Source organism: Lacerta agilis, chromosome 10 (genome assembly GCF_009819535.1).
Source record: "Lacerta agilis isolate rLacAgi1 chromosome 10, rLacAgi1.pri, whole genome shotgun sequence".
Taxonomy (NCBI): Eukaryota; Metazoa; Chordata; class Lepidosauria; order Squamata; family Lacertidae; genus Lacerta; species Lacerta agilis.
In genome coordinates this window covers 10615489-10639169 of record NC_046321.1, presented here as the reverse complement: position 1 = coordinate 10639169, position 23681 = coordinate 10615489, and the positions used below count along the sequence as shown (strand labels likewise).

Below are 23681 nucleotides of genomic sequence, written 5' to 3'. Positions count from 1 at the left end.
TCATGCCGTTGTAGCCTTGAGGCTAGACTACTGCTAATGCTGTACGTGGGGCTGCCCTTAACAGCTCTTCGGCTTCGGAAATTTCATTTTAAGGAGTAACTAGTTCGTGTTCAAGGTGTACGAAAAGGAACTGCAGTCGTACCTCGGCTCCCAAACGGCTTGGGAGTCGGAACGTCCCGGCTCCCGAACGACCGAAAACCGGAAGTGAGTGTTCCGGTTTTCAAATGTTCTTTTGGAAGCTGGACGTCCGACGCGGCTTCCGCAGCTTCCGATAGGCGGCAGGAGCTTCCTGCAGCCAATCGGAAGCCGTGCTTTGGTTTCCAAACGTTTCGGAAGTCAGAGAAAAGGCAAGTGATAGGGGATGTGATTCAGGTAGAATCCTGAATCTTCTGTTTCCTTGGATACTCCCACTGGTGCTATATAGAGCACTAGGCATCTACATGTGCTTGTATCCCAGCTCCCATCAGCCCCAGCCAGCCTAGCCACTGCTCAAGGATGATGGGAGTTGTAGTCCAACCACATCTGGAGGACCACAGGTTCCCCCAAAACCATGAGCAAATAGAGCAGCCTTGGCCAACCTGATGGCCTCCAACATCTGGAGCAAATCAGGGCGAATGCTCAATGAAGACTGGGCATAGTCTAACCTACGCATAATCTTTCTGTGAGCAAAGCAGGACAAATCAGTTACACATGTCTAGGGGCTTCCCGAAAGGCTTCTTGGGGGAAAAAAACCGACTGAAAAACAGGGCTGGAAAATAAATGCATAAATAAGGTGTACATAACAAAGAGCTTTCAACGAATCCCAGCTTTTCAAGGAGTGCCATCTGCATGATGCGTTTTATTTGCACTCAGTTTTGTTTTTGCATTCACACTTTGGGTTTAGGTGTACATGTAAAAATAGAGTGTGTGAAGTGATCCTGGGAGACACAGGTAAAATGGCTGTTAATCTTGCAACTATCCAGCATTTTCTCAGAGTTCAGGGATAGATAAAAATCTAGGATGGCACTGGAAAATCCAACAGACCTTTTCTTCTTCTTCTCATGGGCTTCATTTAAGGGGATTTGGTAACCAGCCTTGGGAAAGATCACATTTTTTTTTTTTTTGAAAAAGATAAATAACCTCATCGGTTGCAGCATTTGTGCTGCTGTTGCTAATACCACCAGGATCTTCAGCGTGATCAAAATCCAATTTTGGATGCTGTTACAAACCTTTCCTTGCAAATCTCCAGGGCTAATTAAAAAGCACTTGCAAGATTCCCGGTGGCTGAATAATATATATTTTTTTAAAAAGTATTTTCAAGCTTCTTGAAAACTGAGCCCTTTGATAACAACTAAAGTGAAGCGGTTAAATTAAATATGATTTAATTACAATCTTACGGGATTTTGCAAAAGGACTCCCCCCCCTTATCTTTTGCCATATGATCCATCACTGAATGTTTGTTTATTTGATTAAGTAACTAGATTGATATGCCGCTTAATCAAAACCTGTAAGCAAGCAGTTTACGTGATAAATATTGACATAAAAAATACCAATAAAAGCAGATCTTCAAAACAAGTGGGATTATTTTTTTAAAAAGAAAAGCATTCTAAAATAACACCCATGGCAGAGTTACGTATCTGGATAGGATTGTCTAACCAAAACTAATTTTCATGTCCTAGCCTTATCCTGGAAGAAAAGAAAAGCAGATAGGTACAGTGCACCCTCTGGTTACGGATTTAATTCGTTCCGGGGGTCCATGCGCACCCCGAAAAATCCGTAACCAGAGGCGCCGTTTCTGCACACGCACGTGCGGCAAAACGTGGAAGAATGCACTTCCGGGTTTGCCGCGTTCGTAACTTGAAAGATACGTATCCAGAGCCGTACATAACCGGAGTGTCCACTGTACTATGTAAACTGAGAGTGATGGTAATACGACTGCACCTCCATAGGAAATCGCTTTCGAAGGTATGTTAGTTCCATGTTCTCTGCGTTTGGGGTTTGTCTTCTGCTTTCCTCCCAGCATGCCTCTCCCCATCCTGTCCACACATCTCCCCCCCCCCACTCCTGTCTAGCATGGTTTCCAAGGTGTGAGATGGATTTCACATTTTCTCGCTCTTGGGGGAAGGCTGTTCTGTCTCGGTGTCTTTCCATCATTGATTTGCAACAGACACCCGCTTTGACCTAGCAGCAGCAGCGAGTGACAAAGTGGTTAGCAGCGAGGTCTATATACCGTATAATTTTTTGGCTCGGGGCCAAATCCAGCCTTCAGGTTCCTCCATTGCTGCTACATGGTACTCCTGCTCTCCCAAGTGTGTGTGTGTGTGAGAGAGAGAGAGAGAGAGAGAGAGAGGCTGAAATATTGGCACACTGGTACCTTGGATTTCCAACGTTCGCACCCCGAAAAGTATGCAACCCGAGCGTCCATTTTGCGAAAGCGCGATATCGCGTTTTTGCACATGCGCGAACTGGGCGGACTGCTTCTGCGCAGGCCATGCAGGGCGCTTCTCTCCCAAGTGTGTGCATGTGTGTGTGTGAGAGAGAGAGGCTGAAATATTGGCACACTGGCACCTTGGATTTCGAACGTTCGCACCCCGAAAAGTATGCAACCCGAGCGTCCATTTTGCGCATGCGCGATATCGCGCTTTTGCACATGCGCGAACTGGGCAGACTGCTTCTGCCCGGGCCATGCAGGGCGCTTCTGCTATGCAACCCAAAAGTACGCAACCTGAGGTATGACTGTAGAATTGGCTGCTGGGAGTTTTTGATTATGTGCATTTGTGTGCCTTGTGTGGTTAAGCCCTAAGGAAGAAAGGTAGCTTAGCTCTTCCTTGACACAATTTCTGTGGGGAGGCCTGAGGCCGAGGAGAGGATGTGGCGAATGCAACCCTTTCCGTTCTCCTGGGCCTCGCTGTAGTTTTCAGCACAGATGACTTTGAGAGTGTAAGGGTCAGGCAAAGGGCCCATCTAGTCCTGTTCTCACAGTGGCCTCCCAGATGCCTGTGGGAAACCTGCAAGCAGGAGCCAAACACAAGAGCCCTCTCCTCCTCCTGTGGTTTAATATTTGTTGGAAGCCGCCCAGAGTGGCTGGGGGGACCCGGCCAGATGGGCAGGGTACAAATAATAAAATTATTATTATTATTTCCAGAAAATCGTGTCCAGAAGCATTGCTGCCTCCAACTGTGGACGCAGAGCATAGCCATCAAGGCTAACAGCTGTCATTAAAATTTATAGAGGTGCCAAATGGCTCCTTAAACCCAAGTTACAATCGCCAAACCAGAATGTCTAGTCGCCATTTCCGGGCCAGACAGCTCGAAAGTCAACACGGCTTTTTGGTTCCCGAAATTTGTCATGACTGTGCAGACGAAACATCCTGGATAGATTTCTAAAGGGTGTGAAAACAGGCAAGATCCAAGGATTCCCAGGCATACACTTCCAGATGGTGGGGACGGCAAGCCCAGTGGGGCAACTACCCCCCATCATGTTAATAATAATAATAATAATTACCCACTCTGGGCGGCTTCCAACAAAATATTAAAATGAAATAGTCTATTAAACATTAAAAGCCTCCCTAAACATGGCTGCCTTCAGATGTCTTCTAAAAGTCTGGTAGTTGTTTTTCTCTTTGACATCTGGTGGGAGGGCGTTCCACAGGGCGGGCGCCACTACCGAGAAGGCCCTCTGCCTGGTTCCTGTAACTTAGTAGAAACAGCAACAGACAGTCACGGTATCTGTACAGAGTTTTGTATTTTATCTGTGGCTCCTGTAACTTGGCTTCTCACAGCGAGGGAACCGCCAGAAGGCCCTCGGCACTAGACCTCAGTGTCCGGGCAGAACGATGGGGGTGGAGACACTCCTTCAGGTATACTGCACCGAGGCCGTTTAGGGCTTTAAAGGTCAGCACCAACACTTTGAATTGTGCTCGGAAATGTACCGGGAACCAAATAAATAAAAATACTTAAACTTACTGACCAATCGAGTCGTAGAAAGCTCAGTTCTGCCCCCTCGTAACAAAGGTCCTCCCCACTCCAAGAAAAACCCTGGCTACGCCCATGCCTGGTGCCTGGTGAATTTTGAACACTGCCCAAGAGTCATCTAGTCCAACCTCCTGCAATGCAGGAATCTCAGCTACAGCATCCATGACAGATGGCCATCCAACCTCTCCAAGGAAGGAGAGCCCACCACCTCCTGAGGGAAACCGTTCCACTGTCAAAACAGCTCTTACTGTCAGAAACTTATTCCTGATTTTTAGTTGGAATCTCCTTCCTTGTAACTTGAAACCATCGGATCGAGTCCTATCCTCCAGAGCAGGAGAAAGCAAGCTTGCTCCATCTTCCCATTGATAGCAGTATCTTCCATGAATTTGTCTAATCTTCTTTTCCAACCTTCGAGACTAGATGGCTGTTGGCCTGCTCTTATTCAAAACTATTTCCCAAACTCTCTCTGTGTTCAAAACACTCTCCATTTTGCTAGCACATATCGCTGGCTTCCAGAGCACGAGCATTATGCTTTCAAGGTAGTTTATTCAGTCAGTCTTTAGAGACAGTTGTGTCTGTGCCTTACAAACACTTTCCTCCCGAAATGCAAATGCTTCGCTGGATTTAACATGGGATAAGAAGGATGATAGCCGAGAAGTCCTGTGTATGGTGAATGGTACTTCATGCTAATGTATGAAACGTTTTAATTTTTAAAAAATATGCTTCAGAGTTGAATGTTGTCCCCACTGATCTAGAAAGAAAGAAAAACACCGTTTTTAAAGGTTGCAAACTTTGTGTCTGGTCTGACTCAGAGGCTGAGCAAATCCTGAAAGGTCTGGTTGTTTCCCTGGGGCTGCAGTCGCACAGAAGAAACAACATTTAATCAGATGTATCCCTGGATGCTGCTGAAAAATGTGTCGCTGTATTAATTGGCGCCAGGAAACAATGAGTGTATCCAAGGGTCTTTACAGCTCGCTGTGATCTCAAGCAGCCTCATCCATTCACTTGTTTATTCACATAACGAAGTCAGCCTTCACAGTACTAAACCCCCAGACCTTGTCCCCCCCTTCTCCTCTGGCCTCCATGCTTTGTGGCTCTGCGCAAGTTGAAGCGCTGCTGAGTGAAAGATCAGTCTTTTAATAATTGCAGGCGTGAACTGCAACCATGTGTTGCAGTAGAGTCTCATCCTTGTAATAACAAGTGCTCCTGTTTAGGGCTGCAGCCAGCCAGCCAGGCCCTCTTGTGGAAGATCCCACCCTGCTTCCCAGTTTCCCATTTTTCTTGTCCAGCTGTCATTTCACATTCCATAGCTATTGAGCAGGGGTAGGCAACCTAAGGCCCGGGGCCCGGATGCGGCCCAATCGCCTTCTCAGTCCGTCCTGTGGATGGTCCGGGAATCAGTGTGTTTTTACATGAGTAGAATGTGTCCTTTTATTTAAAATGCATCTTCTTTTTTTAAATAAACTTTATTAGGCTTTTAAAAATTCACAATTTATCATTTCACAAAGAAAGAGAAAGAAAACATACAAAAATTAAATATAGACAAAAAAATAATACATTTTTTCACCCCCCCATCCCCCAGTGTTAACTTCCAGCCTAATCTTTTATTGCGGTTTCTGTAACTACATTTGTTTGTATACCTAAAACAAAATAAAATAAAAAATTCCTTCCAGTAGCACCTTAGAGACCAACTAAGTTTGTTCTTGGTATGAGCTTTTCGTGTGCATGCACACTATTATCTCTCCTTTTTTTCTGCTTGTCTTGGGCCCACTCATATGTTGCATAGGAGATTGGCCCTTTCCACTGAGTTCCCTATATAATCTTTAAATGCTTTCCAATCTTTCTTTGTTTTTTGCTCTGTTAATCCCATTTCAGAGTCATATTGGCAAGTCAAAATGTTATCATATCAAAATATGGTAAGGAAGGTAGAAGAAGTCAGGGGAATGTTGTAAGAATTTTAAGGTCTTTCATATATATATATATATAATAATAATAATTGTTATTCATTTACCAAACAAATAAGGGATTTAGGTCAGGCATAACCAAGCTCTGCCCTCCAGATTGTTGGGACTACAACTCCCATCATCCCTGACCACTGGTCCTGTTAGCGAGGGATGATGGGAGTTGTAGTCCCAAAACATCTGGGGGGCCAAGGTTGCCAATGCCTGCCTTTGGTTGTAGAAGTGCAAAAAGCTTTAGGGAGGGAAACTGAACCGAACTGAACCGAACCAGAAGAGCCCAAAGAGGACTGAAGGTTGCTCAGTGGTTAAGGAGTTCTGAGCTGGTGACAGAACTGGTGGAAAGGGGTGTGGAATGGAGTATCCTGGAAATGGGCACGGCCACCTTATCAGGAGCCACCCTACACTGTGACATTCCATTGCCAACTGCATGATAAATAGTCCCAACTGCATGATAAATAGCCATTCATAACTTGCGCATGGAGCGCCTGCAGATTTGTGGCTATTTGCAAGCATCTTCTGCTTTCTTCTCGTCATGTGTCAAGAAGCCCTCACCTTAGTCACCACTTCCTAAGATGTGTTACTGATGCGTAAAAAAAGAAGAAGAAGAAAAATTCCACTCCCTCGAGCAGTTTCAGGATAAACACTGGAGAAACTATACATGCCAGAGCCCTTTTGGGCATTTAGTGGCAACACATTTCCGTCCCTAACGCTCATTTTTATAAAAATAAAAAATGGTCCAGTAGCACCTTATAAACCAACTAAGTTTGTTGTGGTATAAGCTTTCGTGTGCATGCACATTTCTTCAGATACACTCAGTTTATTTTTATAGAATTTGGGGAGTGCGGGAAAGCAGAATAGAATCCATTATTCCCCTCTTGCTATTGTAAAGCAGCACTCCAACATCTTTTCGATTAGTCAGAGCCTGTAAGGGTTTATGGCCAACGCCAGACACGTCTTTAATACAAAACAGCTTTTCCAAAGCATCCTTCTGATTTAAGGCTACGTCTTTTTGTGAATCACACAACAGTAAACTCTGGAAGAGTACCTAAGATCCTGGGGATTAACAAATGGTTTTATGAGTGCAGATAGAAGTCTTTCGCCCCCTATCACTTCCTCTTTTTGTATCGCTACTCTCCAAGCGAGCTTCCTGTTTAAGGGTTGATACTTTCCATATTATTGTGGTGTTGTGGCCTGACATGCTCCTGTCGGTGAGGCAGACCACTTCATCAGAAAATAAAAAATTTTTTCCAGTAGCACCTTAGAGACCAACTAAATTTGTTCTTCGTATGAGCTTTCGTGCGCATGCACACTTCTTCAGACACACTGAAACAGAAGTCACCAGATCCTTAAATATAGTGAGGGAGTGGGGAGGGGTATTACTCAGCAGGGTGGTGGGAATGGGTGATCAGCTGATAGGTGTGGAAAACCGGTTGACGACTCTTAATGGCTGCAATTAGTCTTGCAGGGAAAGGCAAGGGGTGAGATGGCTAAAGATAGCTTTGTCATGTATAATGAGATAAGAATCCAATGTCTTTGTTCAGACCAGGTTTCTCCATGGTTTTAAGTTTGGTGATTAGTTGCAATTCAGCCACTTCTCTTTCCAGTCTATTTCTGAAATTTCTTTGTATTAAGACAGCTACTTTGAGATCTTTTATAGAATGTCCTGGGAGACTGAAGTGTTCTCCTACTGGTTTCTCTGTCTCTTCATCAGACCTCATCATATTTCCAAGGCCATCTCTACATCTGACGCCTTTTGTTGCATTACTCATGCATTACTTCATCTGTGTTCCACTAGCTAAAAGGCTGTCATTATGATGCACAGATTATTTTAAGAGGCAGATTGAACATACAGAGGTACCTTAGGTCTCAAACTTTATCCGTTCCGCAAGTCCCTTCCAAAACCAAAGCGTTCCAAAACCAAGGCTCGCTTTCCCATAGAAAGTAATGCAAAATGGATTAATCCGTTCCAGACTTTTCAAAACAACCCCTAAAACAGCAATTTAACATGAATTTTACTATCTAACGAGACCATTGATCCATAAAATGAAAGCAGTAACCAATGTACTGTACTATAAAATAAATAAGAGAGTATTGTAGATGATAAAAATTAAGAATATTTTTCTTCTTCTTGCCCACACTGATGATAGTCATTGTTTGGATGGGGGGGGGGCTTTTATCCATTTCCACAGTCACACAACCAATCAGTAGCTGAACTGGGTTCCACACAGTCACAAAAGCAAATCAGCCGCAAAGCCTAAAAACACAAACAAACCGCAAAATAAATAGCAAAAACAAAAGCGCCAAACTTAATCCGTTCTGGAAGTCTGTTTGACTTCCAAAATGTTCGAAAACCAAGGCGCAGCTTCTGATTGGTGCAGGCGCCCTGGAAACAATAGCCAACATCAGACGTTCGGCTTCCAAAAACCGTTCGAAAACTGGAACACTTACTTCCAGGTTTTCGGCGTTTGAGAACCAAGGTACATGGTATAGCAGCACTTATCTTGGTTTACTGAGACCAATGCAAACCGCTGGTGCTGACCTTTGAAGCTTTAACTGTTTGGTGGTCCAGGGTATTGAGAAATTAAGAAGTCAAGGCTGCCTGCTTGCACATCTACAGCACAACTGCATGCATTGTATTTTATCACTGTCCAATGGGATGAAGTTTCAGGTAGGTAGCCGTGTTGGTCTGCCATAGTCAAAACAAAATAAAAAAATAAATAAATTCCTTCCAGTTGCACCTTAGAGACCAACTAAATTTGTTCTTGGTATGAGCTTTCGTGTGCATGCACACTTCTTCAGATACACTGAAGCAGAAGTCACCAGACCCTTATATATAGTGAGAGAGTGGGGAGGGGTATTACTCAGCAGGGTAGTGGGAATGGTTGATAGGTGTGGAAAACCTGTTGACGACTGTTAACGACTGCAATTGGTCTTACAGGAAAAAAGCAAGGGGTGTGCTATATTGGGGAGCTTCTAGCAAAAACCAGCAATTGAGTTCCCCTGGGTCCATCTTTTGTGAGAGCAAAGAGGAAGGGTTTGGAATCACCAAACTCCTCCAAGGAAATTCTCCAAAGGAAGATCCTGAGCTGTTAGTTACTTATCCAGTGTGCTTTTAATAAAGGTGAAAAATACATGCAGGTTTAAGAAGCTCCCTCTTTCTCAGATTTTCCCTCTCCCCTCCCCAAGGTGTGGTGCTCATGTGGCATTTAGCAGGGGCTGCAGTGTCGCCGTGGACTGCAGGTCTTGCATGCTGATGAGTCCCAGGTGAAATATCAGGGGTAGATCACACGCTTTTGCACGCAGAAGGCCCTAGGTTCCATACCTGATGTCAACTGGTTAAAAGAACAGGTGATGCAAAAGAACCTCCTTTGCCCGAGACCCCAAAGAACCACAATCAAAGTAGACAACACTGAGGTGAGCTGACCTACTATAAGGCAGCTTGGAGTGCAGCATTGCTGAATGAGGATTTACTGAGAAATTTGATCCCCTTATTCAGGCCTGAATCAAGACAATGGCTTTTTGGAGCAACCATAGAATCATAGAATTTGTAGAGTTGGAAGGAAGCATGAGGGTCATCTTCCAACATGGGGCTCAAACCCACGACCCTGAGATTATGAGTCTCTTGCTGTACCAACTAGGCTAGTTTAGGGGTAGAGTTTTGTATGCGGAAAATCCCAGAGTTTTTAGGTTCTGGGGTGGGATAAGACCTTGTAGATAATATGGTCGGAAATGTTTTCAGCCCCAGGTTCCATTCTCTTATGGTGAATTTTTGGGCAGCCAGGGACTAGTGGTGATTGAGTCCAGATTCAGACTTTTACCTTTTGTCCAGCAGGCTGCATTCCAGCCAGGCAGAAGTCGGTGGTTTCTGCACGCACACACAAACACCCCTCTACCTTCCATTCAGGTAACCAAGAGGCAATATCTAAGTTAAACGGGATATTTCCTTGAATTGTGCAGTTGGAAGGGCCCATCTAGTCCAACCCCCTGCAATATAGGAATCTTTTGCCCAACATGGGACTCGAACCCATGACCCTGATATTAAGTGTCTCATGCTCTACTGACTGAGCTATCCAGTTTCAGCCATGCAAAAACACTTGAGGGTATACAGAGCAACCAACTAGGGATATATACTGGGAAGAAGTGGTGTGGTCTTGGGAGGATAATGAGGGCCAGATAGAGAGGTCTGGAGGGCCACAAGCAACTCCCAGACCTGGGATTGCCCACCCCTGCTAAATAGACTCATGGTCTGCTTCAGCAGAAGACAGTTCCCTAGATTTGTGCCCGCACTCCTATAACTCCGCTAACAATAACATTCTATTTTTTACTAAGGCATCCTATAACAATTACAGTGCAGACATAATTAGATTATGCTGATCATTTGCCAGGCTAGAAAGGATGATTTGTATTCTCAGGCCCCTGCATGATGTTTCTTAGAAAGCAGCTTGCTGAAGAACCCAGAAGATATTTACATTCCTGGGCGCCAGGATTAATATCCAACTGCCCGAGGCACCGAAGCGCTTCAAATTTTGTCCAGCCTTGATTATAATAGTATAAATATTGTTTATATTTTTCATTCAATATTGTCGGCCTCTGTGGGAAATTGGCATAATTAACAACGGAGAATTGCTGCTGCATAATAGGTATGAGCTTGAACGGAGGAATCTTCGACTCTCACCATAAGAGTCATAAATGCCTTTTCTTGCGCTCTCAGTTCCCTCTTCTGCAAATTCTTGTCCAGATTCTGACTACAGCACCAGGAAGAACTTTCTGGTGGTAGGAGGTGTTTGACAGTGGAACAGATTCCCACAAGATGTAGTGGACTTTCCTTCCTTGGAGGTTCTCAAGCAGAAGTTGGACAGACAGCCATCTATCATGTATGTTCTAGTCGAGATTCCTGCATTGCAGAAGGCTAGACTAGACCCTCAAGGTCCCTTCCAACTCTATCTTTCTATGATTCTATGAACTGCAGTCAAAACCACAATTAAATAAGCAGAGAGACCATAATTTATGACTTTGTGAGGCAGTTCCCTGGTCAATCCTCTGAGTATTTTTCCCTGAGAGGTCTAATAAGTCCAATACCGAAGAGGTGGCAATGTATCCAAATGTAAACTCTCTTAGATCTGCAATGATGGTCAGCTCTTGTCCTGTTTGTTCCTCTGATTATATGTGATGTGGTTTTTTTCCGCCATAGAAAGTTGGAAACCTTCCCTTCTGCGATGGATAACAAAACTGCCATGGCAGGAAACCCGTGTCCCTCCAGATGTTGTTGCCCTCCAAACTCTCCTCCGCCCTGGCCAACGCGGAGCATGGAGAGGGCCCAATGGGAGTTGTAGTCCTACAACATCTGGAGGGCTCCGCTTTTGGCTCCTAGCCTTGGCCTAACCTCTCCCTAAAACCCCTTCCCGCTTAGCTGGTCTCCACCTGAAGCTCCTGTGTGAACTCGTCCATAAAAACGGGCCTTGTTTTCTGTTGCCAGGCAACGCCATTCCAGCTGCCATTGAAGAAGTGCTCTGTGGTAGGAAATGGTGGGATTCTGAAGAACAGCGGCTGCGGCAGACAGATAGACCAAGCGGACTTTGTCATGCGGTAAGACAGTGGCCCCGCTGTGGCATGGCGTCCCTGACCCCTCCATCCCCCTCGTTTCGCAACCACAACCATCCAACGACATGGGTTTTTTCCTTTTAGCTTGTGTTTAATTAACCGTAGATGGTCTCTTTTTCTCCCTCGGGGTGATTTATAGGGGGTGGGAAAGAGCCATGGCAGATAGGCCTTTTCCTTCCCTTAACAATGCATGTCGCTCTTCAGAGGGATCAGGGGAAGATGACTGAGTGAAGGTGCTTTAATCAAACAGAAAACTAAGAGAGATGGAAGAGACTCAGGTCCCTTCTGGATTCCTTGCACAGAAGATCTTTGGACCCTGTTTTCTCAGAAAGAGAAGAGTCTTAAGGCTCCATTTGCACCATGCATTTAAAGCGCTACGATACCACTTGAAACACTTGCGCACACCCCATGGATCTTGGGAACTGTAGTTTGTACAGGCTGCTGAGAGTGCTTAGGCGACCCCTATTCCCTTCACAGAGCTACAGCTCCATGAAGTTAGAATTGTAGAGTTGGGACCATCTAGTCCAGCAAGGGATCTTTTCCCAAAAGTGAGGCTCAAACCCACATCCCTGAGATTAAGAGTCTCATGCTCTACCAAGTGGTCCTGCTGGCTAGGGATGATGGGAGTTGTAGTCCAGCAACAGCTGGATACCCACGTTTGGGAAACCCTGGTGTAGACAATTCAACGTTAGATGAATCAGTAGTCAGACTTGGCATTAGGCAGTTCCCGGTGTCCCGATGCTGTTACTATTGCTTTTTTGAAATACGCTCCTAGGATAAAATCCGATAAAGATAAGAAAAATTAAATGGAAAAGACTGAAACTAAGGGGCAGAGCATCTCCTGTAGTAGGCCTCAGGTGGCATCTCCAAATAGGGCTGGGATACACCCCTGTCAGAAACCCCAGAGTGCTGCTACCAGTCAGTATAGACAACAATGAGTCGAATGGACCAGTGGTCTGAATGCCATGAGGCCATTGCCTATGTAACCTGACCTCCCAGTTGGCAACTCAGGGGCAAAAAGGACGGCAAAATTCGTGGCATGAGGAATGTGAACGGGCCTTTGGTGGATGGGGTCTTGGGGTTCCTGCCTCGGCCTTGTTTTCAAAATGGCTTCCCAAGAAAGCTAGTTGCTGACCATGGATGTTGACAAAAGGCTCCTTATCCCTAGAGCACTGCCCGTTTTCTCCTGGAGTATTCAATTATTAGGTTCTGGCCTGTAATTCCTGCCAGCGTGATATTTTGGAGCCACGGAGGACTGTTGCTCACTTAGGCATAAATGGAAGAGTTTAATAGCCCTCACAGATAGGAAGAAATTGGAGCTCACTTGGCCCCCAGCCCTCGCACCGCTAATGTCACTTTGAGGCTTTGAAAGGGTTTCAAAGGCGGCAGAGCCGGGGCTTGCATTTGGCTTCTCTTGTCAGTTCCCCGTGCTGGGAAGGATATTGATGTGATGTGTGTAAAGGAGAGTACAAGCAAGCTGACAAGTTGTGGGTTCCACAGATCAAGGTGAAGTGAAATGTGAAATTTCACAGCACATCTTAGTGGGAGGAGATCTGAGGAACGGGAGGGGGGCCTCTTTCTGAAAAGAAATGCATTTTATCTATGTCAGTCAAACACAGTCGGGTAGGGAAAGCGGGTAGGGAGACCTTTCCTCCCTCCTCTCAAAATATAGCAGTCATTTGGTGAAGTTGAATGTTGAAAGAAGATTAATGACAGACAAAAGAAAAAGCTTCTTCATTTGGCACACGTTTAAACTATGGAATTGAGCATAAGAACATAAGAGAGGCTCTGCTGGATCAGGCCAAAAGCCTATCTGGTCCTGCATAATTTGCAACCACAAGATGGCCACCAACTTGGACTACAACTTCCCCTCCAGGTTTGGGAAAGACTGATCTGGTGTCTTCTCCTTCCTTTGCACCCCTCAGAACATTCCTGCTAGGGCTGGGGAGCCTGGATTAGAATGACATTCCACGTGCTTCTTTGTGAAGCTTAGGTAGGTTATAGAATCATAGAATCACAGAGCAAGAATCTCACCTAAACCATCCATGACAGATGGTTGTCCAACCTCTGCTTAAAAATCCACAATGTCCCAAGGGAGACCATTCCAATGTCAAACAGCTCTTACTGTCAGTAAGTAGAGCCTTATCATCCAATAATAATAATAATAAATAAATAAATAAATAAATAAATAAATTTATACTCCACCCATCTGGTCTAATCCAAGTTGGCCATCGCTATCTCTTGTGGGAGCAAATTTACTGTGTGAGGAAGTACTTCCTTTTGTCTGTCTTGAACCCCCAACTCTTCCTAAGCTCTAGTATTATTGTGGGGGGACCCTCTCTCTATCCCCTTTCTGCACAGTATAGTATACAAATGAATGAATGAACGAATGAATGTCACACAGGAGTTGTGAGAGCAAAAGGAAAAGGCAGTCCTCCAGCTAGTCCTTGAAGAGTAGATTGTCTAATGCAGGGTTTCCCAAACTTGGGTCTCCGGCTGTTTTTTGGTGGGTTTGGTGTCATTAAGATGCATGCAGGCAATCAGCATATTTCTCCTGTTCCATTGTCTAGAAGCCACAGGGTTTGGTCTGAATAGCTGGGTTCTTGCTGAGTTTCCATCTGGCTACTCCTTCGTTTTCTGCAATATTGTCTGATGAAGCTATCCTAGTGAGAAAAACAAAACACAGCTCCTACTGGGATGGAGTAAACTTGAGTTCCCAAAGGAACAGTATCCATGACTGATTTGAACATACTTCCAATCTTTTGGCTGATCGGTATTGAGATAAAGTAATTATATCAAATCTATGTAATTACTGGCCAGTTGCCAATCTCCCGTTCTTGGACAAGGTTCTTGAGTGGTTGGCCGTGGATCAGATCTCAGTACTCTTGGAGGAAACTGATTCTCTAGGTCCATTTAAATCAGTTTACTCCACAGGAACTGCTTTGGTCGCCCTTTGTCAGGAGAGAGACAGGGGAAATGTATCCCTGTTAATTTCTCTTGACCTCTCAGTAGCTGTTGATACCATCAACCATGGTATCCTTCTGCAGTGGTGGTTCCAGTCCTACTTGGATGGTCGTTTCCAGAGGGTGATGCTTGGGGAGTGCTCTTGGATCCTGTGGAGCCTTCAACATGGGTTCAATTTTATCCCCCATGCTGTTTTACATCTACATGAAACTGCAGGGTGGGGTTATGTGGAGGTTTGGAGTACATTGTCAGCAATATGCTGACGACACACAGCTGGACTGCTATCTTGCCTTGGTAATGGGCTGCATGAGGGCCAACAAACTGATGGTCAATCCAGATAAGAGTGAGACTCTGTTAGTGGGTGGTCCCCTAGACCGGATGGATGGGAGGTTGCCTGCTCTTGATAGGGTTGCACTCCCTCTGAAGGAACAGGTATGCAGCTTCGAGGTTCTTATGGGTCCATTGTTGTTGCTCCTCAATGGAGCGGAATACTTTCCATCAGCTTTGCTTTGCTTTGCGCCCCTGTCAGGGATAGCTTAACTTCTATTGTCTGTGCTCTGCTAACCTCTAGGCTAGATTACTGCAGTGTGTTATACATGGGGCTGCCTCTGATGATGGTTCGGAAACTTCAGCTGGTGCAGGATTCAGCAGCCAGGTTGCTCACTGGGGCAAGACGGTTTGAGCATACAACAGTCCTGGGCAGGGCCGTCTTGTAATAGGGGCTGGGTGGTGTGGTGCACCAGGGCGCCAGGCCCCCCAGGGGCGCCCCCGCGAGCCTGCCGGCATACCGGGCGCCCCCCCACCTGCGCCCGCCCCCATGGGCGGGCGCTCGCGCGCCGGCGGGCAATTTGCAAGCCGGCTGCCCCCTGGAGCCCCAGCTGGAGCGCTGGGAAGGGTGCGCTCGCCCACCTCCCTCCCACGCTGGCCGCCCCTCGGGGGATGAGGGGCGTGGCGCTGGAGCGGCGCGGGGCTTAGCGCACCCTTCCCAGCGCTCCAGCTGGGGCTCCGGAGGGTGGCCGGCTTGCAGCGCCACGCCCCTCATCCTCCGCTCGCCCACCCCCCCTCCCGAGGGGCGGCCAGCGTGGGAGGGAGGTGGGCGGAGAGGTGGCCCACCGGGGACACCGAGGGATCGTCGCACCAGGGTGCCCGATCCCCTTAAGATGGCCCTGGTCCTGGGGCCCAACTGCACTGGATGCCAATTTGTTTCTGGTCCCAATTCAAAGTGCTGGTTTTGACCTACAATGCCTGAAATGGCTCAGGATCACAATATCTCAAGGACCTCCTCTTCCCATATGAACTAACCCCAGACCCTGTGATCATCATCTGAGGCCCTTCGTCACGAGCAGGCTTCCCCAAACTAAGGCCCGCGGGCCGGATGCGGCCTGAAGGACTCGGTTTTCTGGCCCGCGCCGCCGCCCGCTGCCACCCCCTGCTCTTACCGGCGCGACTGCCCACTTTCAGTTCGGCGGAGCACCAGGAATAGCTTGTGCACATGCGCAAGCGTCATTTCTGGCGCACTTCTGGGTGTGCGGAGGCCCGTGTGCATGCACACAAGCTATTTCCGGTGTTCCGCTGACCCAGAAGTGCGCCAGAAATTATGCTTGCGCATGTGCGCAAGCTATTTCCAGCGCTCCGTCAACCCGAAAGAGCGCTGGAAATAGCATGTGGGCGTGCGCTCCCCCGCCCTCCGGCCAGCCGCGCGATCGGCGCTGGAGAAACCAGCCTGAGGCCAGGTAAGTTTGGCGACCCCTGGTCATGAGGGACAGAGGGTGGCAACACAAGAACAGCCTTTTCTGTGGTGGCTCCCCATTTGTGGAATGCTCTCCCCAGGGAAGCTCGCCGGGTACCATAACATTCCTCTTCTCCCCGGCCTTTGGCTGATTATACATGCCATGGCTTACATGCCTGTCTTCAAAAAGAACAGAAACAGACATGCCCACTCTGGACTCCACACAGATGCAACTAAGTCTACTGCCACCTAGTGACTATATGGTGACACAGTCTTCACGGGAGATCACAGGAGAACTAGCGACACCGAGTTTTTTGAACAAAGCCAGAGATACATGTGCATTAAATAACTGAAACAATGACAAGCATTCATTGGTGAAATCCAGTAATCCTTGGGATGGCATCTCAGGGGGCCAGGGTTCCCTGCAGACCTCTCACTCTTTGCAGGCAGGTAGGAACACTTTATTTGTTATACGTTATTTATTTAAAGCATTCTTACCCTGCTCTCCATCCATAAGCTCCCAGAGCAGGTTAAGAGCAAAGACAGGAGTGCTGACTCTGAAATGTCATTGAGGATGTGGTCCGTACCCTCAGCTTGACAATCCAAAAGGCGCAAGAGGAAAGGGGACTGGGAGGGAGGAGGAAGGAAGGAAACTCAGGCACTCATACTTTGTTCCAGAGTTCTTGTAATGACCACCTGGGGCGGAAATATTTCAAAGGAGCCAAATTCTGCTGGCCTTTGCAGTCTTGCCCATGTAGTTCCCCTTTAACTAGAGATGCCAGGGATTGTACCCAGGAATATACGACCCTCGTGTGTCTCTTCCAACTCTACAATTCATTGATTCTGTGCCACTGGACTCCAGCCACTGCTTGGTAATGCCAGTCTTTTGTGCTCGATCAAGTTTTTCTTTTCAAACAGCGGAAAGAAAGAAAGAAAGAAAGAGGGGGGGAACAGCAGAGAAGTTAAAATACATGGTGTGTTTCTGTTTCTTTCAGATGCAATCTTCCACCTCTCACCAGTGAATACAGCAAGGACGTTGGGTCCAAAACTCAGCTGGTAACTGCAAATCCCAGCATAATTAAGAAAAGGTAGGAAGCAGATTGTTTGTTTCTTCTGAAAGGAACTGGCATGCCGAGCCAAGGGTGCTGGTGGGGAGAGAGTTGGCGTTTACGGTCACGGTGTTGGCAGTGGAATAATTATATTCCTCTGCAGGCAGCGCTGGAAGAGCTCGGCAGACTGAAGGCGAGAGCAATTTCTCATCCAATGAGTTAATAAATCTTAGCACAGCAGTGCCACACTTCAGCAAACCTTAAATTGCTTTGCAGCAAAGTGTCTGAAAAAGTAGCCGGGCATGTTTATGGCACAAGGACAGAATGGTTAGGGTAGCATATATGTTGATGGATATCAGAGTGCATCAGGTGCAAGACAAATGAGTACCCATATCTTAATTTCCCTAGAATCTCAGCTAGGGCTGGGTGATACCAGGTTTTCAACATCATGATATGTTGTTGTTGCTCAGTCATTCAGTCATGTCCAACTCTTCGTGACCCCATGGACCAGAGCACGCCAGGCATGCCTATCTTTCACTGCCTCCCACAGTTTGGCCAAACTCATGCTAGTCTCACTAGAAGGACAGATCCTGAAGTTGAGGCCCCAGTACTTTGGCCACCTCATGAGAAGAGAAGACTCCCTGGAAAAGACCCTGATGTTGGGAAAGATGGAGGGCACAAGGAGAAGGGGACGACAGAGGATGAGATGGTTGGACAGTGTTCTCGAGGCTACTGACATGAGTTTGGCCAAACTGCGAGAGGCAGTGAAGGATAGGCGTGCCTGGCGTGCTCTGGTCCATGGGGTCACGAAGAGTCGGACACGACTGAACGACTGAACAACAACAACAACAACATGCTAGTCGCTTCAAGAACACTGTCCAACCATCTCATCCTCTGTCGTCCCCTTCTCCTTGTGCCCTCCATCTTTCTCAACATCAGGGTCTTTTCTAGGGAGTCTTCTCTTCTCATGAGGTGGCCAAAGTACTGGACATCATGATATATCACCATCTAAACATCGTGATGTACCGATATATCACGATATCTGAAATAAGGATGGAGCTATGTTAGAGATGTTGGCTGGCTTCATGGTTTTTCCAGCCTCGGGATTTTTGCCAGTGACTGTTCTAATCCATTTCCCTCTGCTGGAGCCAGGGGAGATCTGAGCTGGCAAAGTTAGCAGGGACTACAGGAATTGAGAGAAGCATTAGCTGGCTTCACGGTTTCCCCCACATCGTTATTTCTGCATAGCACACACACGGAAACACACATAATGATTCATGATATATTGCCAGGTTAGAAATTATCAAACCAGTATCACAATATGGACTTCAAACCAGTTTTGGACAATTTGTCAATATATTGCCCAGCCCTAGTCTCAGCTTTTTAAAAAATATCATTTTCAAACAAGTTTCTAGACCTTATGGCTACAAATACATGTTTGACGGCAAACTGAAATTTCCTAAGTCATAGGGTGGCTTAATATAGGTGTAACTCAAAAAATTAGAATATCGTGGAAAAGTCAATTTATGTAAGCAATTGTTTTCATTAGCTACTGGAGTTTAATATATGAGATAGACTCATTACATGCAAAGCGAGATATGTCAAACCTTTATTTGTTATAATTGTGATGATTATGGCATGCAGCTTATGAAAACCCCAAAGTTGAAATGGTTAATTTGGGGTCCTCATCAGCTGTACGCCATAATCATCACAATCATAACAAATAAAGGCTTGACATATCTTGCTTTGCATGTCATGAGTCTATCTCATATATTAGTTTCACCTTTTAAGTTGAATTACTGAAATAAATCAACCTTTCCACGATATTCTAATTTTTCGAGTTTCACCTGTAAGCTGTCCATGAATTTGGGTTAGAGCTCAGTTCTCTGCAGAGATCTCCCAAGTCAGAACGAATTATTCCTTATTTCATATTAGGAAGAATAATAATAATTACCTGGTGAAAATGTAGCGGGCGATTCAGCACAGCTTTAAATTCTGTGACATTAAAAGAATTGCAGCCCTTGTCTGGGAGAAAGCATGAAATGGATTCTCCACTCTGCTCCTTAAATCAATACTTAGTAATGTTGAGAAGAAACAGATGACCATAGAGCAGGAAGAAGACAGATTATTGCAGGTGTTAAGAAAGACGTTCCAGCTACTTACATTAAGAATAATGGTGTGTCTTTAAGCCTCCTCTTTGCTGAATGTCCATAAAGCCATGAAAAACGTATTTCTTTGTACTAAGTTTGGATAAGATCTTATTTCCTCTTCGGTATAACTGTGTGTCGTTTAACAACAATTAATAATACTTTGCTGAAGCGGTTCCAGAGGAAAAAACATTGTCTGTTATTTGCTGGTTGAAACACTCACGCCCAGACACACTTGTTTAATTTGATCAATGATAGCTTGGCTCAATTTAATCTCTTTGCAGTACTGTATTTTGGTTTCAGTTAATCTCTGCACCGTATCTCTCAGGCTCATATTGAAAGGATCATTTAATTAAGCAGTTGGTGGGTGTTCTCAATTAATAAACAAATATTATATCCTTGACCCTTGATGTTGATGCTAGACTTCGAACAGGGGATTGTGGTTCCATCAGACATTATTTTTCCTTATGCTGTTCATTTCAAGGTTTGAGATTATACTCATTTGAGCATATTGATGCTGGTCTAAGTGGCCCCGTGAGAGATGGGGCTCTAGTGTGGTTGACCCATCCCACATGGCACATGCCGGGTTTAGGATGCAATCGTCAATGGGACTTGACAGCCAGTGTGGTGTAGTGGTTAAGAATGGTAGACTTGTAATCTGGTGAACCAGGTTCGCGTCCCCGTTCCTCTACATACAGCTGCTGGGCGACCTTGGGCTAGTCACACTTCTCTGAAGTCTCTCAGCCCCACTCACCTCACAGAGTGTTTGTTGTGGGGGAGGAAGGGAAAGGAGAATGTTAGCCGCTTTGAGACTCCTTCGGGTAGTGATAAAGCGGGATATCAAATCCAAACTCCTTCTCCTCCTCTTCTTCTTCTTCTGGTGGGGGTCACCACCTCATCGGCAGCTTCTTCCGCTGCCTTCCTCATCTCTGTCTCCTGGCCTTCTTCCATTCCTGCCTCTGAATCTGGACTGCTCTCTGCCACAGACTCCCCCTGCTCACTAAACCCTGTTGCCCTTTCAGCTTCCAACGTCTCCTCTTCCCAGTCTTCTCCCTCTGACCACGCATTGTCATCCCACCACCAATCCCCAGGCTCTGAGCCTTCTTCCCCTGGGGGTTCCCCATCAGCTGCCTCCGGCCACTCCTATACATGGACTCCAGTCCATGGCACTGAGCTTGGTGAGACATTGCCCCACTTGTCCTAATGGACCGTCTGCCATTGTTCTGGCCTCTACCTTTGGCCAGGGGGGATGATATTCTTGAGACACTTTGTTGCCATTTTATTTGTTTGTGGACTGCCTTGGGATTTCATTTTGAAATACAAACTGGTATCTAAGCTTTAGGTTGCATTCAACCCATTAAAATTAATGGTCCTCAGTTAACCGTACTTTTAGTTTCAATGAATCTGAGTAGAAATCACAGTATTTTTTGCTCCATAAGACACACTTTTTTCCTCCTAAAAAGTATGGGGAAATGTCTGTGCGTCTTATGGAGCGAATGTGTGGTCGATCTCTGGCTCCTTTTCTGGCCCTGCCCCTTGCCCAGGCCTCCATTGTTGAATGTTCTGCAGACGGAGGCTGACATGTGACTGGCTGATTAGATTATCTGTGTGGAAACTGTAGAAATGGCTCCCTTTCCTTTCCTAAAGAAGCTGCAGAACTGTGAGTTGAACCCCATAAAAACAGGATTTTTCCCCTTTGCAAAAGAAGCTGCACAACTTTGAGCTGATCCTTAAAAAGGGGGCTTTCCCCCCTTTCCTCCTCTAAAAACTAGGTGCGTCTTAAGGTCAGGTGCATCTTATGGAGCGAAAAATACGGCAGTTGACTACAACTAGGTAGTTTGATGCAACCCTGGTCTGTTAATTCATAAATTTAAAGGAAGAGATGGGATTATTTCCAGGTTTCTACTCCCATTTGTCCCACACATTTCCCTTCTTTTACAGCCTGAAGCTGAGAAAACAGCCTCCCAACCAAACCCCACTTCCTTCCCCTTCTCTCCCTCCTTGCATTTTTTCATTTCCAGATTTCAGATTGCAAACTGAAAGAGAGAGGGAAACTGAATAACTTGCAGCAAGCTGGAGATTTATTTATTTCCCAACATAATTTTGCTCGTTCCTTCTTATATTTAGCAGCTGCTAAATCTACTTGTCACCTGACCCCTGACCCCCTAGTATATTTACTCATCTGGTGATGATTCATCTGTGCTGCAGCTACCATGTGCTGGAGCTGAAGGCAGCTGAGAAGTTCAGCATCAGGACATAATAACATTTCCCAGCATTCAAAAGGGGGACTGCTTGCACTAAGGGAGCGTAAAGCCTTGGGAGAAGGCAAAACCATGGCTGAATCCATTGGAACAGTAGTTCCCAATTAGGTGTCCGGGGACCCCAGGGTGTCCAAGGAATGCACCCAGGGGGTCCGTGTCCCCATCCCTTGCCTCTCCCCAACTAAATGTTCATCATTTTTGCATCACAAATTTTAGGGACTGTTCTAGCGCTGTGCTGTTTATTGGTCCAAATCACACTGCAATAACAATTTGACTTGGCAATACATCTCTCCTTGCGCGAGGGAGAGCGGGGCAGCCAAATTCAAGGCACCACTGATATCGCACGATGATCTCAGCCGATAACGCTGCTGATCTGAGCTGCCTTCCCTCACGCTGACGGAGAACGGGGCAGCTGATAGATAGATAGATAGATAGATAGATAGATAGATAGATAGATACTTTATTGTCATTGTACATAGTTGAAATATACTCGGAGTCAAGTGTGGATTTCATGCTCTTTATTCAGCTCATAGTAGCGAGGAATGCAGTTCCCCCAAAATGTCTGCTTTATATACACTATTTACACAATGGGCCCCACGTGATTGGCTAATTCCGGGATACTCCTGTATGCCAATTGGGTTGCGGATTCACTTCCACCTGGAGCTGGATTGGGTGGCTCCTGCGGACCAATCAGACTGCTGCATTCTGAATCCTATTGTTCTAGGACCAATCAGACTGCTGCATGCTGAATCCTATTGTTCTAGGACCAATCAGACTACTGCATTTTGGATCCTATTCAACTCAGTACATAACAATAGTACAACAAAATTGAATGCCATCCCACATTTACAGCCACATATACACATTTATGCATTTACATCCACACATACACATACATACCATCCATCACGACTCCCCATACATACCAGCCATCACGATCGCCCTCACTTCAAGGCACCGGGGCTCCACCTTCCCCTGGCACTGCAGCAGAGCAGCTTTCCTCAGTCAGCAGGAAAGCAGCAGCAGTCATAGTGGATATGCATCTTCGCTGGCTGCCCCGCTTCCCACTCAAACCACGTGATGGAGGTGACTCCACTTCATCTCCTCCCCCCCCCCCCGATCTCCATGACTGCTCCTTCCCTCATCCCCACGCCTGATTTCCAATTTCAGACATCGTGATATATTGGACTAGCAGTGGCGTCCAAACTTTTTTCAAAGAGGGCCAACCAAAGTTGTTGACCTTTTTTGGGATTGAAGTTGTTGAGGTTGGTTTTTTTTAAAGGATTTTATCCCAGGAAATAAATTGCCACAGGGGCCACGTTAGGCCCCCGGAACTGACTTTGGACATGCCTCTTTGTGATGTTTAGCTGCTGATATATCACGATGTTGAAAACCAGATATCGCTCAGCCCTAGTCTGGTTTTTTTTGTATACCTAAAATCCTTTGCTTATTAGGGGCCACCCCACATTTTGTTTGAAAAAAATTGCTTTGCAGAGGTAACTACCATAGAGAAATCAACGTTTTCAAAAGTAGGGGGTCGGTGGCTTGGCTTTTGAAAAAATAGGGGTTCCTCAGTAATTAGCTAATTGGGAGCCACCACATTGGAGGGAAATGGCACCTAGACATTCTGTTGTGGCGACCCTAACCCAGGTTTAAGGTGCCATTTGGCGATTAGCTTATATATCTGAGTTTCTAACACTGTGACCCATATAGTTTGGACCTTTGAAATAATTTGATGTCCAATGTATTTTTCTTCTTCAGTTAACCTAGCATCCAGTCCTGTGGCAGCCCCCCTAAAGCAGAGGGAGCCAACTTGTGGGGCCTTTGGATGTTTCGGATGGCAACTCTTATAATTCCTGACCAGGGGCCATGCTTGCTGGTGCTGTAGGAAGTTGCCGTCCACAACAATTGAAGGACATCATGTTGCCTTCCGCACTATAAATCCTTTTCGGTGCCTCGCTCTCCGTTTCATAGATCCTCCCAGCCGATGGCCATCTTATTTGTAATGTCTCCACA

General features: G+C 46.1%; 1 protein-coding gene across 1 annotated transcript in view; it reads left to right on the top strand.

Moving 5' to 3' along the window:
- Positions 1 to 23681, top strand: part of ST8SIA1 (ST8 alpha-N-acetyl-neuraminide alpha-2,8-sialyltransferase 1) — a 66869-nt gene that overhangs the window by 28050 nt on the left and 15138 nt on the right. Inside the window, exons 3-4 of the mRNA XM_033162848.1 lie at positions 11391 to 11500; positions 17204 to 17296. Coding sequence (XP_033018739.1) covers positions 11391 to 11500; positions 17204 to 17296 — 203 coding nt within the window. The remainder of the gene's footprint in view (positions 1 to 11390; positions 11501 to 17203; positions 17297 to 23681) is intronic.